General features: G+C 31.6%; 1 protein-coding gene and 1 pseudogene across 1 annotated transcript; both read left to right on the top strand.

The window, feature by feature from the left end:
• Positions 1–1,934: 1,934 nt before the first annotated feature.
• LOC127738246 (calmodulin-like) lies at positions 1,935–11,313 on the top strand. Its single transcript, XM_052249430.1, has 5 exons — positions 1,935–2,102; positions 5,766–5,796; positions 7,054–7,197; positions 8,415–8,657; positions 10,968–11,313. The coding sequence occupies exons 1-5, from the start codon at positions 2,100–2,102 to the stop codon at positions 10,994–10,996; spliced, it is 450 nt and encodes a 149-aa protein (XP_052105390.1). The 5' UTR covers positions 1,935–2,099; the 3' UTR covers positions 10,997–11,313.
• A 3,195-nt stretch (positions 11,314–14,508) lies between these two features.
• LOC127736971 (uncharacterized) overlaps positions 14,509–16,326 on the top strand; it is a 37,098-nt pseudogene continuing 35,280 nt past the window's right edge.

Raw genomic sequence — 16,326 nt, forward strand, 5'->3', positions numbered from 1 at the left:
GCTTTAACGTCCAGTGGAAAATATTTCAGAAATATTCAGGACGAGAACAAATTAACAATGAATATAAAAGGCAAGTTCTACAAAGTGGGTCAATTGATTGGAATGTCGACAATTTCGAATGCCAGAGACAAATTAGGGCACGATGGATAGGGACAGAAATTTAGTCTTGCAACTGACAACCTACGAACCCCTGAAATAGTTCTTGAATGGGTTCTTTAATATGAAATGAGCAAGACACTATCTCTACACGAGGTATCTGATATAACGCCCCTATTCTGATCGGACATAGCTTGGTATTTATACATCGAACATAGTCAAACAGATGCCCATCTTTAGCATAGTTTAACTGCTGTCGGATTAGAGTGAAGGAATGCCCATATTACTTTAGCCGGGTCTACCCTTGTTTACAGCATCTATTATACGTTATGTTTGTACTTAAATGTGATATCCAATTAAAAAAAAACACAAACATCTACAGATACCTGGTGCACGAACAAAACTGGATATCATTGCTAAAAGACTGAGAAAGCCAAAAAATATTAATGTAACATTTTATTTTTACCTGTTACACCAATTAGGACTGATTCATTGCTACTTTTATTAATTATCCTTATCAATAATATGAATATAATCCAATTCTAAAAATTTGACTGTAGTCGTGCAACTTTTTGAGTTTCGTAGTTCGGAACAGTCTTACACGGATTCTACTTATAAATTTCAAAATTTGTTTTTAGCTATATGCATACTTTTAATAACACTTCGTACGAACACGAATTCAATGAAATTTTCATGAAACACACAATACTCCACCATTTACATGAACAGAAATCTAACATCAGAGTTTCAATTAAACTTCATTGTTTTGAACAAGTAAATGAAGCTTGTATATTTTCCCCCTTTTCTGTTGTGTTTGTGATCAGTTCCGATCTGATAGTTCAATATAGATAAGAAGATGTGGTATGAGTGCCAATGAGATAACTCTCCATCCAAGTCACAATGTATAAAAAGTAAACAATTATAGGTCAAAGTACGGCCTTCAACACGGAGCCTTGGCTCACACCGAACAGCAAGCTATTAAGGGCTCAAAAATGACTAGTGTAAAACAATTCAAACAGGAAAACTAACGGTCTAATCTATATAAAAAACAAGAAACCAGAAACAAGCCCATTTGAGCTGAGTTTTTACAGTTTTGTCCTTATGTTGTGCTGTTAAACTAATGCCTATGATAAGGAAGGGTTGAGTGTTCACAAAAGCTATCACCGCCACATTCTTTATGTCGCTGTCCCAAGCCAGGATCCTGTAGTTCATTGGTTGTCGTTAGCTGATGCCTGTCATAATTTGTTTAGGTTAACAGCAGGCCGTCAGTTTTCTCCGTAATGCGTTGAATTGTTTCACATTTTGTTATCCTGGGATTTTTATAGCTTACTATAGGTATGAATTCTGCTCGGTATGAAGTCTGTATGGTAATTTGTAGTGGATTTAATCTATGTCCTTTTGTCTATTGGTGGATAGGTATCCCATTGTATAGTACGACTGCATCTGTTTATTTATATTGATATATATATACAAAATAGATAGACCTTGCTGATATTAAACGGGTCTGTTATCAAGCAATACGAAATTTTCTGATATACAAATGATACTACTATTATCGGGTGTATTTAAGTACTTACGTTAAATTTTTTAAATCTGTCTAAAAGGAAGGCGTTTCAGATGAAAATTACCACCAGAACACGACTCGTGAACACTTGAGTATGAACAAAAGTATCATACTTTATATTTGCAATACGTTTTTACTCTGTAGTTTCCCTAAAAACCCATATTTTATTAACTATTCATAAAACAGCATATCATAAAAGTATATTTTATGATCATTTTTTTTTATTCATTTCGGGTTTACAATTCACCTAGGTTTAAATTGTATGACGTTACCTTACCTTTTCAATAACTGAACGAGATAAATTATGCTTTGAGTGTTAAATTTCCATAAGCACACCTCCTACAATTTACACACTTTAACAGTTAAAAGAGAGTTTGATAAAGGTTCAAACATTGAAGCACGTCACTGAAGTAAGGACAAGGATTTAACTCTCACAAAAATGGTATGATTACTTTAGATTTTTTATCTGGACTCAACTGTTTGATTTTTTTTTTCTACTTCACTTAAATATTTAGTACATTTCATATATTAACTGGATATCTAACGTCATTTGAACTTTGGTGGACAGTTGCCTAAATTATTTATATTTACTTTAGATAATGATGTGTTAACGTACGATTAAAGACATATGTTTATATATATGAGTTTATAAGCAGCTAATGGAGTACAAAGAAAGATGTTATGAGTTTTTAAGGATCTTTAAACAAAATTTATTGAGGTTAACTTTACTAGTATATATATTTTGACATATGCCCTTCATTCGTTTAACTTAAATATAAAGTCTTACCAATGGCTAAATAGTATATTGAGGTATATCGCCCCCCTTCTCGGTAATGTTTCAATATTTTCTTTTACGCTTTTAATTGTTTGTTCAAATTATCTTTCTCGGAATTATGAGGGGATTTTTATTCTTCAAATTCAATCGTTTGAAAACATAACTGAATACAAAATGTTCAAATGAAAACAAATACTTTATGAGAACTACTGATCTATTGATTATAATATACTTCCGCATTCATACTATGCATAACAAAGGGCATGCGAAACGGTTATTGTTTTAGTGGACGGGGGGTATGGAATAGTCAATTGTCGAGAAAAAGGTGGAATATACCAAGAAAACAATCAAACCTATAGGTCGAAGAGAGACAGAAAAAAACTATGTTCAAACGAAAAAATACAAACAGGCGAATAACAGAAAACTAATGATTGATCAATACGAAACCTTCCAAACCCGGGGCTTAGTTCATATGCTCCAGAATGGTCAGCAGTTTTTTTTTTCTCTACTAGTGACACCTATCGTGTTACTCCTGTTAAAATACGTTGATGAAACATATCTGGTAATAAGGCATCACGTTGAAGTGAATTAATAAATATCTCTTGGTAATACATAGATGAGAGGATGATAGAGCAGATTGTTACCCCGAGAAAACATTTTCAACTGAGGCGAAGCCGAGGTTGACAATTTTCTTTCGAGGGGTAACAATGTGCTCTATCACCCTCTCAGATATGTGTTAATTAATTTATTATACAGAATGTTCTATCATCATTGTCTTTTACAGTTAAGTTTTAAATTGAAAGTACTTAACTATGACGTCGCATACATTGTATAACAACGTTACAGTTATAAGAAAAACAACATAAGTGAAGCACAATGTCTTTTCAATTTTGACAGTCTATGAAAAAGTTCTGAGGCCAAAACATAGAATTTTATTTATCGATTTTAATTCAATTCATCGTCCTTTAAAATATCGACTTTTGATTGGTCTGCACGAGAGGGAAACATTAAAAAAAAGTCTCCCGCTGAGCCATGGGATAGAGTAAATTATCTCCCTCGTATTAGCCAATCAAAATCTTGCATTTTAACGTGAATTATGATAATATACATTGTATACATTGAATTATATCACCGCGATGTAATATTTTTGTGCACAGGCGGCGTAAAGCAGACATAAATCAATCAATAAATCAATCAATCAATCAATCAATTATATATTTCCGATATGATGTTAAATTATGATTTATACATCAAGAATAATTTCGATTAACATTTTAATGAAGCATAGAACCTTGACTTCAGTCTGTCCGCCAGAAATACATGATTTCCCTATCATAACTTGATTTGTCCTTACTTGATTGGAACTTATGCAGAGGGAAAGTATAGGGAAGGAGTAGAAGCCTACTTTGACTTTTGGGTCAATTGGCCAAAGTCTAAGGTCCGCGGGTATTGAAAATAGGTTATTTTAAATGGCTTTCTGATGATACGTTGAGTTTCCTTTGTTGGTTTGAAATTAAACTTACATATATGAAAGATAAAGGAAAAGGGAAGAACCCTATTGACTAATCGGTATATGGTCAAGGTCAGTAGTTTACAGGTCAATGTAACAATTGATTAAAATAGACATGGATAGAAATATCCAGAATATAGTTTTTTTTTAAATTGTCAGCAAAATAATTATCTGGCATGTTTTTAGCATCCGACAGACCATGATACACGACACTAATGTTTGCTCCTCTCGATTAATATGCGGTTTTGGGAGCATCTAGTGACAGTGTCTACTTCTGTACTTGTCTTTTCATGGTATAATTTCAAAGGCAATTTTTTAAATCTACAGTTTTTTTCGTTTTGAACTTCTAAATGTGTACTCCATTTTTTTTAGATAATGATGATGCCCTTTTTTATATATCATAAATCCAATAAATGCATATTGAAAGACAAACAATAGGTAGATTTTCAAATTGAAAAAATAAACTGTTAAAATATATGATAAAAGATTGACAGGGATTTAATAGAAAGTTTAATATTTTGCTCCGTTGATCTGATAAATTAGATATGAAGTCGATATTGTAATTTATGTGAGGAAGGTTTATCTTTTCAAATTTAAACATTGAAATACAATTTTATACATGTTTGTACTTGTCACAACTTGAAGTTTATATATATTATGTTCCTCACTTGGTCAATATAAAGAAAACGAGTGATTATATAATAGGACTACTTGTATATCTTTATAAACAACTTTAGTGACAATTTTGTGATACTAGTATTAAAAATAAATTATTTCGTTGTAATGTTTTGCCATTTACTACATACCCAAAAAAAGATGTGATATGATTGACAAAGAGACAACTCTCCACCAGGGACCAAAAGACATAGAGTTTGCAACTTAAGGTCACCTTAAGGCATTCAATAATGAAAAACCCACAACGTATACCAAGCTATAAAAGGCCCCGAAATGGCAAATTAAAACACCTTAAACGAGAAAACTAGTCCACGGAATACAATAATTCATACAGTCATTTTATATATATGTAGTATTGTTTCAAAATCTTTGAAATGCAACGTGAATTTATTTACCAAACGCTAAGCGTCCTAAAAAACTGTTATGCAATCCTGTTCACATTCTCGTTGTTCTACATTCAGTTGATTTCAGGATTGAACAAGATAAATTGTTTTTAATGTTTGAATCAAATCCGTTTATAAGTGTATTAACTGATAATATTTTAAATGAAACGTGCTTCATACATCAGTTTGATTTCAACTTTTGAACAAGCTTTCGACAACGAGTGCTTTTAGCGCATTGGCTCTTCTTATACAAATGTATTTGGTTAAAATGTGGTTGTTTATGTTCTAGAATATCTACATTTTAGATTATAAGTTAATTTCATTTTGCATGACTGTTAACAGTTTATTGCACCGTATTGGTGTAAAGCAATCCTCACACGTTATATTCTGGTTTTGATATTTTTAACGTTAGAGGTACATGTTTGTTGCATTTTCACATTTGGCTTATGAGATTTAACGATTGGTTTAGATCTAACCTTACTTGAAGGCACACAGTGGTACATGTTTATAAATTGGTATATATTCACTCTCATATGTTGTGCTACATACAATTATTGCTATTTTTATAAAGTCGTGTCAAACCCTTCGCAAGACAAAATACACTCATACCGCACAACAATGTCAATGCGGTGGTTGTTTCAGGTTATTTTTTAATGACTGCTTTAATATGAATGCATCTTTTTTTTAAACCAGGATAGGCTATGAAAAATAAATAATTACCATGTCCTACAAATAATCTAATTATATCACATGTATTTGTAGGCTGACCAACTGACAGAAGAACAAATTGCAGGTATGAAAATTCATTTCTATATAATATTAGAAATTCAACATCTACAGTCTCGTCATTAAGGCCTGGATAAAGTTCCATGTTTATAAACAATACTGATAATTATTATATGTAAATTACAATCGACCATTTAATTGATGCTTACTGTGCGATCCTGGTGATCGTATTTTGTTCTTCAACTCATTTTTTTCAAAGCTTTCTTTTAGACGAGAAGGGAAAAAATCTAGAAATATTATTTTATATCACTTAAGTCTTTTAACTCAGTTATCATTTTCTAGATAATACAAGAATGTCTGCTTAATTTCTCGATTTTGTCTTTAAACTTAATTAAATGATCATGGACAACTGAAAACTAGGATGCTTTAAGAACGCAATGATTTGATTTTTCCACTTGGCAGCTTCCTATTTTTGAGAAGTAATATCCCAAACATGGTTCACATATCTCAGGTGAAACAATACTAAATACTTGATTTCATTTTGATGATTTCACAAACAGAGTTATACACTTAACTCAAAAACTGCTCCTCTGGATAAGATGAAGAATAACTAAAATATCATTTTACAAGTTTTTCGGTAACCAAGCAATTTCTGTGACATTTACTCTTCATTATAGCATGTAGTTCAGTGGTTGTCGTTGGTTCATACCTGTCACATTTGTTTTTCGTAAATTGTTTTGTTACAAATTAGGCTGTTAGTTTTCTCAATTGAATTGTTTCATATTTTTCATGTCGGGGCTTTTTATAGTCGACTATACGGTATGGGTTTTTCTTATTGTTGAAGGCCGTACGGTTGCCTATAATTGCTTACATCCACTTCATTTGAACTTGGGTGGATAGTTGTCTTATTGCCTATCATACCACATCTCCTTATTCTAATATGAATGTAAAATACATTTAGGAAAAGTACACAAACAAATAAGAAATTTTGTTTATAATCCTACCTAACATTTTGAAATTGTAGGTGTTTACGCTAAACTGTAAATAGTGCCTTAACTTGAAATGTGCAAATAGATTCGAGAACTATAGATACATATGTAAATGGTCAATCTGTTCTTTTGTTTAATTTTGTTAGTGTTATGAATGTGTGGTTACATGTAAATTGGTTTTTCCTTTTCCTTCAACAAATATTATAAATTTCGTTGTGTGAATATGAACAAACATCCTTTTTTCCCCGGTTTGATGTAAACTTTGTATAACCTCACCAATGCGTTTCTCTCTTTATTGATATTTCTGATGCATGCATGTACCTTTTAATTAACAGAATTCAAAGAGGCTTTCAGTCTTTTCGATAAAGATGGTGACGGTACTATTACCACAAAAGAACTGGGAACTGTCATGAGATCTCTGGGACAAAATCCTACTGAGGCTGAACTACAGGACATGATTAATGAAGTGGACGCCGATGGTAAGTAGTTCTACCACGCACAAACCTGATAATACAGGTTTCTTACCCGACACAGTGAGTTCCTTGGCACCCGTTGTGTTGTCTGTATGTCTTTCTTTTACATATTGTTTTTGTTTGCCTCCTTTGGTATCTTCTTAATTTTTGTATATATATTTATAGAAGCGACATATGACCTTCACCATGCCAAATTTCAACCTTGCAATTTATGAAAAAATCTTATTTATTTTTTCATATATTTTTTTAAGGGGAGGGGGAGGGGCATTAGGCCTATATGCATTTAATTATCCGATAAAATTCGTTCTGCAAACTACCTTACTATTCCTTGGATTTTTCTGTACAACGGATAATTGCTATGACGTGTTATCTTTAGTTTTTTCGATTTAACATGTTTGTGCAGTATAAAGAAAGTTTTTATCTTATTTAAAATTTATCAGTCATTCGTGGTTTACACTGTTCATGCATATCTATGTTATTCTTGCACAAGGTCTTCAGATGTGAATACCTTTCACATTGCGTTACAACCAAAGAAGAAGAAGAAAACAAAACTTCTTCCGTTTTTTGCTTCGGATCACGGTGCGAAGTTATTGGTTTCATACGATATTGACGCCATCTTGAAATATTACGTAACAGATATCGGTGCTCGTTTGTTGTCTAATGATGTGGGAAGTACCCGACAAATGAATAATTGTGTCTTTCCTTGACTACTTTGCTTTATAATGTCGCGTCAACTTCATGTTGATAAATAAATGGAGGGACTTAGACAAAAACGTTTCTGAGTGCTCATCCGACTATATATGCATGTACACCAACACTAAAAATACATATTACTGCCAATGATCTTCCAGAATTTTGTCCGAGTACATGTATTCCATGTTATATAACCAAATGATAAACCGAAACCACAGGTACATGTACCCCGAATTGTGCATCAGAATTATTTTGAGAATGATTTGGAACTTTTAGGAGGCATTTGATAACAAGTTAGTAAAATGACAGTGTTGGAAAACATGTATGAGGATATCAAAATGCAAATAGATATATTGCGTCAAAAATGACCAAGACGGGCTTAAAATACTAAACGTATGAGTATATGCACAAAGGAGGTAAATAATTCCTTTCCCATACTTAAACAACCACATCTTACTTAAAAGTATGATTCAGCACGGCACTCCAAAGCTTTTTAGAAAGCTAACACTTGTTTTTAATTTTGTTTCAAGGTAATGGAACGATAGATTTCCCAGAATTTCTAACTATGATGGCCCGAAAAATGAAGGATAGTGACTCTGAAGAAGAAATCAGAGAAGCATTCAGAGTTTTTGATAAGGACGGCAATGGTTTTATAAGTGCAGCTGAACTTCGCCACGTGATGACAAATCTTGGTGAAAAATTAACAGATGAAGAAGTAGATGAGATGATAAGAGAGGCTGACATGGACGGTGATGGACAAGTAAATTATGACGGTACGTTTTATTTTTCAATGTAGGTGTCTGTTTACGATATAGATGTTTTAAAAGCTGCCTAGTCTAAAAACAAAATATGTATTTTCATGATATTTGATGATGCACTTATTCATTATTTTCCCAGTTAAAGCGGTTATCTACATGTTATCAACACCTATATCACATTAACTAAATCAGACAAATGATGTCATGACAACAGCAACAACAACAAAAAACACAATGAAAAATAGGTCATTTTCACATCTTCTTTTTCGATAAAAGTCATGATTAATTCAATTTTGTGTCGTGATTCAACAATTTGCAATCTTTATATTCTCCGAAAATATTATCATGTTACCTAATTGCAATATATTTGTACTAAAAAGTTCGCAGGCAGTCCATGTGCTCATTTAAATTATTCATTGGATCAATAAATGTGTACTATTCATGGAAAAGAAACGTGTTTATCATTGAACCATGTTATATAACTATATAACTATAATACCTTGATGACCTATTCTCTAGTAGTAGTTGACACGATAGTGTCCGCCACAGTGGCTTTTATAGACGCATGGTAAAAATAGATAAATTTAATTCCTCATGTCTCTTCTTTGAAATGCAATAAAAGATTGCATGTAGCTTGTTATTGTACAAACAAAATTGACACCGTCAAAGGGTTTAACTAGATAAAAAATTTTGCTATATGTATTTCATTCAGCAGCAGCATTATTTGACACCGTTAAAGGGTTTAACAAGATAAAACAGTTTGCTATATGTATATCATTCAACAACAGCATTATTTGACACCGTCAAAGGATTTAACGAGATAAAACAGTTTGCTATATGTATATCATTCAACAACAGCATTATTTGACACCGTCAAAGGGTTTAACGAGATAAACCGTTTGCTATATGTATAACATTCAACAACAGCATTATTTGACACCGTCAAAGGGTTTAACAAGATAAAACAGTTTGCTATATGTATATCATTTAACAACAGCATTATTTGACACCGTCAAAGGGTTTAACAAGATAAAACAGTTTGCTATATGTATATCATTTAACAACAGCATTATTTGACACCGTCAGAGGGTTTAACGAGATAAAACAGTTTGCTATATGTATATCATTCAATAACAGCATTATTTGACACCGTCAAAGGGTTTAACGAGATAAAACAGTTTACTATATGTATATCATTCAATAACAGCATTATTTGACACCGTCAAAGGGTTTAACGAGATAAACCGTTTGCTATATGTATAACATTATTTGACACCGTCAAAGGGTTTAACGAGATAAAACAGTTTGCTATATGTATATCATTCAACAAGTGTCAACAGCATTATTTGACGCCGTCAAAGGGTTTAACAAGACAAAAAAAGTTTGCTTTATGTATATCATTCAACAGCAACATTATTTGACACCGTCAAAGGGTTTAACAAGATAAAAAAAGTTTGCTATATGTATATCATTCAACAGCAACATTATTTAACATCGTTAAAGGGTTCAACAAGATAAAAAAGTTTGCTATATTTACATGTATATCGTTTAACAACAGCATAATTTAGCAATATAAATTATCAATTATAATAAATATGAACAGATAACCAAAAGTAATTTTTTGAGCCAAAATGAATGTAATTATCATTTCAACTGTCACATACGTCATTTTAACAGTAGTTCCAATTGTGTTGAGTCCTATTTCATAATAATCGTCATGACAACCAAAATTTGTATGCAAGTGTAAACCAATTTCATGATGTCGAGATTATACATTCCTACACAAGCGAAATAGTTTTGTAGGTGTTAATCTGGACATATGATTTAGTTCATTTTTCCTGGAATTATAGAGAAATAAAAGCTATTTTTAAGGAGTTGATGGTCTGTAACCTAGGCCTTTCACTTATATAAAGTAATGAGTGGCCCTAGTTGACGCATAAAACATAAACTCCTTTAAAACACACCCCATGCAAATTTAATTAGTATCTGTATACTAAAGTATACTTTCTTCATATTTAACTAGAAAAAAAATGTTGTTTTTTTAAACACGAATTCACACTCCACATAGTATTGTTCATGTATAAGGTATAAACAAAGTTAAATATTATTTCACAGTAAAAGGATGCAGTGTATAATAACAGAAAATAGCCTTTCACTATGCTTTGAATATGCAATTTTTTTATTTTGTTAAAATATATGCATTATGTTTCAAAACAATAACAGACAATCAAAAGAAATTTTTCAGCCAAAATGAATGTTATTATTTCAGATGATGTATATTATGTATGTATTGTGAAATGCTATATTCTATTCCCTTTTTTGCAGAATTTGTGAAAATGATGACGTCGAAATGAGGGAGATTAGCCATGATGAGACACAAAAACAATAAACAAAATTTAAATAATATATTTATAGAATAAAACAGCATGTGTTCAAAGTTTGTAATTTGAGCGATTTTGATATTCCTATCAATTCTAATTCTTCAATAGTCTCTTAAAGAAATATTTACTTAAACAAATTGAATGTAATATAATGTAAACACCACAACAAAACATCATATAGAAGTACCATCAAGAAGACGAATGTTATTAGCAAATATTTTATTTTGATTTTCATGTTAAGGTGACATACATGCCTACTATACTTTGTAACATATACTGTTTAGACGATTGATTATTGTTGGTGTTTAACGCCACTTTAACGCCACGTTAGACTGTTAGGCTCCACTGGCTTCTATTGTGTGAATACAGATTAACAAAAAATGCCAAATAGTAGAAATATGCACATAACATTCATATGAATTGCAAATGTGGTTGCATGGTAGTTGCGCAAAACCAAAATAATACTAGTACCTTATTCTGTTTAGAAGTTGCGAGGCGACACTTCACGTTTCATTAAATTTTGTAGACTTTTCATATTTCAATGATTACTCAATACACCGTTCGATGCTTGCTATTTGGTAGATGTTTTCAGTACATGTATGTTTGGCTACTTTTTGCAAGTTACGCATAAAAACGCAACCAATGACTTTGTGAAAAGTAACTAAGAGACAAATTAAACCATAATTAATTGATGTTTGACATCGACTGAAATGAGTTGCACATGCATTACATAACTTGGTCTTAACATTTTTTTGTGTGTGCATATTTCGGTCTTGACAGTATTGGCAGATCTGTTTTTGGACCCTTTTAGAAATGTGCATTATTACGGTGTATATGTTTGGTTTTCTAAGCATTTTGTCTCGTACGTTCCTGATAAGAATTATTTAACAACACTTGTTGGGTTTTTTAAGTCATACGACACGTTTTACAGCACATTCAAGATAACCCTAAGCGTCGACTGTAGCTAAACTCTGATATGTCTGCATAACAGTTTCAAATGTATTAAATAAAAACACCTTCGGAAACAATCACTAAATGTAATATAAAACTAGAACACACCCGCGACATCGCTGGACCGTGACTGAATTAAAGTACCTTATTTTTAGCCTGGATTTTTAGTATTCATATTGTCAACTGATAAAGTCATGCTGACAGTTTTCTCGGCTTTCAAAATCTTTCTGCTTGAACCCGTCCTGGTTTTCTTACTACTGTTTTTGTGGAAAGTTAACTTTCTGGTAGTAAGACCCGTCTCGGCCAGGCTTGGAAACTGGGTAGGCAAATGCTCACATTAAATATGTACCGATAACGTGTGTTAAATGTCCATCTTTACACCATAACCCATGGTGGTGCTCATATTTAAGGAGGGAGAGAACACACATACATACAACCGGAAACTGCATGTGCCATATACTATTGGTATCGATATCGATATAAATAGTCCAGACAAAAGGTAAAACAATTCAAACGAGTCCAACGGCACGATTTACATACAAAACAACCAATGAAAAACAAATATGGTATACAGCAACAAAAGACAACCACTGAACTTCAAGCTCCTGACTTGGAACAGGCACATACAAAATATGGCGGGTTAAAATGTTTGCATGCAACCAACCATCACCTCACTTGGGACAGTACTTTAACATCACAACATAAGAACGAACTATACAAATCATTTGAAGAAGATTTAAATAATCACATCGATACAAAGCACAAAAACATTTAACAAAAACAAAATAGACACAAAGTACCGATCTAAGAGTACTCGCAGTTACTGCACATCAGTTCAAAGTCACTAACAACTAATAAACAAATCATTTATTCAAGACAAAATATCAATCAGTGCACATCCAATGGGTTTAGTGTGAAGTCTTCATAAACAGGTTAGGAAAACATGACCTTGCACAATGCCAAAAATAAATATCGACAGGATGTAGAACCGTATGTTAATAACTGTATAACAATACATATTTAGTTATGTTTTAATACATTGTTATCAAAGTCTATGTAAGTATCGATAAAACAATATGCAAACATCTTATTACAGTATTAAATTGATGAGTTTAACAATAAGTTTATACATTGAATCGATAAGCTTACATGGATAGTATCTAAATTGATGGGCCCAAAAAACAACATCACCATAAAATTACAATTGAACAGAATACTACTGAACTCATCAGAATGTGATTATTTGCAGTGTTGATTTTTCTATGATCGTATGTAGAATTTGCTTAGTACTCACTTGTTGATATAAGCTAAAGTTAAGGTTTTCTTTATATACAAACAATATATAAACATCTTATTACAGTATTAAATTGACAAGTTTTAGAATATGTTCATATACATAGAATCGATAAGCTTACATGGATAGTATCTAAATTCTAAATTGATGGGCCCAAAAAAAAAAACACATCACCGTAAAAATTACAATTGAACGGAATACTACTGAACTCATCAGAATGTGATTATTTGCAGCGTTGATTTTTCTATGATCGTATGTAGAATTTGCTTATCACTCACTTGTTGATATAAGCTACAGTTAAGGTTGTCGTTTTCTTTATGCTGCAACCAGCCACGTTCTATTGGTTATTCCTAATTTACTGAATCTAACAAAAACTTGAAATCAATGATATAATTATTCTTCAAATTCTAATTTCGTCTTAAAGATCTTATAGTTTCTTGCCTATCCGGAGGTTTCAATATCAGTGTAAACAGAAATAACTGTCCTTTCTTAGATTTAGATATTTTGGTTTCACAAGTGAAACCTTATACCAAAATTTACCAAAAAACCCGATTTTTCGTTCCCTACTGTTATTTTTCCTTTTTTACGGAGATGTTCCTTTGGGCCCATCTAACAGAGTTTATATATCCCAACTCGTTCATTTTGTCCGTATCTGTAGTGACGTTATAAATTTTAATGAACGGAATCTATGTATCACGGTTAAATCATTAAGTCAGGGATTTCGTTACCACAAAATAATTATTACTATTACTCCTTTTTTTTTATAAATACAACGATTTAGTTTGAAAGTTTGATTGTACCTGTAGAAAACTTATTACTGATGGGATATCACATTCTAAACTGCCGTAGTTCTTCATAAAATCTTACCACTCCTTTTATCGTTCAACTAGAAAAAGATGGAAACTGATATTTACGCATGAAACTGTAAAGTGTTATTTAATGTTTTCACGTGCATTATTTAACATCATCGGTATTCATCTGTGTTGAAAATTACAATCTTAATATTAAATGTTAAAAAATCTATCTTTAATATATTATAATTGTTCTCGCCAAAAGTAGGAAAAACATTTTTTTTGGTTGAAGCTCAGTCCATCTTTTCCCAAATACCTTTATAAAATGGTTGTCCAAACTTGAAGTTTAATGTAATTTATTCGATTTAAATTGTCTTCTGTTATATACAAATTTTATTCTAAATGATCATTGCTTATGAATGTAATTTCATGGCTGATTTAATATACTCAAATTCTTTTGTGAATAATTAAAAGAACTTGTGTAAATAAAAACTGGCTCAAGTAATTTACCCAAACAACGACTTTTGGTTTTAAAATACACATAATTTGAATTTAGGTCGTTATCATCAGACGATTTCAAAATGGTAGGTGATTTCTCGATTTATTTATCAAGATATTGATCGTATCAAGAAGAGACAAGTATTTTATGTTGATCTTATTCTATTCTTTTTTTTTTAAAATTAGTCATTATTACTGATTTTAATAAATATTAAAGTTGTCTAGTAATATAAGAGTGAATGTGTTTATTCATGTTCAGTATGACGACAGGGGTTTTCATATTTATAACTCATTGTGCTACCTATTACACCGTTATTTTTGAATAAGAGCTTTTCTTGTACCGAATTGTATTGGTATGTGGTTTATGTACCATTGATCGAGATTAAAAAGGGGTGTAGAGGATATAAAACAAATACTTTAACATATTCACATGTTCAACTGTATGTGCTTTTCCGAAGTTACGAGCTCTAGCTGTCAGTTGTTTTATTTTATCTATCTGAACGTTTTTGTCTTTATTGCTATGTGTGTTGATGCTTGATCTTTGTTAGTAATAGTTTTTATTCCCAACCTTTTCCATTGTACGACACGTAGTGATGTAGAGCTTGGCATATTGTATTGACATCTGTGTATTGACTACATATATTGACCTGTAGAATTCTAATTTAAAAAATTGACCTGGATGTAGACTTCAGGCTAGGTATGTCGCCAGAGATTCATGTTCCTGTTCCTAGTCAATACTTTCGTCCATTGTTGTCTAAAGCCATATCTTAATGTTTTCAGTTATTTGGAGAATTGGGTGTTGATGACAGTCCTTTTATAGATTCTGTTTCATTTTCTCACATTTTTTTCGACTCGGGAAAATTTAGAGTTGGATATATGTATATAGACACCTCTCTATTTTTTACTATATGACCCCTAGATGTCTTTTAGTTATTTGTGTTGTTGGGTTGCTGTCTCGTTGTTGTATATCTAACATCACATTTTCCATAGGTAGTATTATGTATTATGTATACTGTATTCGCCTTAAACTCAATACGCCTAATGGATCTACGATAAGTTTTCTATGTAAAACTATTTGGATATTGTTTTAACAAGTATCTAAAAGGTTTTTCTAGGTCATCGTCCATAATTACTTTCGTCCAGGTATCATAATGACAGAATATATAGATTGTAAATTAAATACCTTGTATGTTAAATTTTACTTCATATACCATAAATTTAAATGTACAGTTTTAGTCTTGTGTTTGTCCCTTTTCATTGCCTCTTTTGTATATTATGTTATACATGTAATACTATGAATAAGTATGTCCTTACTGATAAAACCTTGAACAACAAATCAATGCAAAAATGTCAATAATATATTGTATACTATGGATTGTAAGATTCTTATTTGTCATTTTTAATAGCTATCAGATTACAAAGTTATTTGAGGAACTAAAAAATAACAAAAATTATGAATAGTGTTGAAAAGGATTTTGTGTTTTTTAAAGTTGTTAGTTGTCTCATATCGGTGAAATAATGCAGGTGAAAGAATAAAGGTAAAACCCCTTGTGAGAACCAATTACAAAAATAAAATTAAATAGAAATATAAATCAATTGTTTTAAAAACAATTGTTAAACGGTCTTTCCCCTCCGAAACATGATTAATTGTTTTTTTGGTTGGTTGGTTGGTTGGTCGATTGATTGATTGATTGATTGATTGATTGATTGATTGATTGCATGGCACTTTCTCGGTGCGACGCAGCTAACTAAAAATAACGCCTATATTC

This window comes from Mytilus californianus, unplaced genomic scaffold (genome assembly GCF_021869535.1).
Source record: "Mytilus californianus isolate M0D057914Y unplaced genomic scaffold, xbMytCali1.0.p SCAF_4, whole genome shotgun sequence".
NCBI lineage: Eukaryota > Metazoa > Mollusca > Bivalvia > Mytilida > Mytilidae > Mytilus > Mytilus californianus.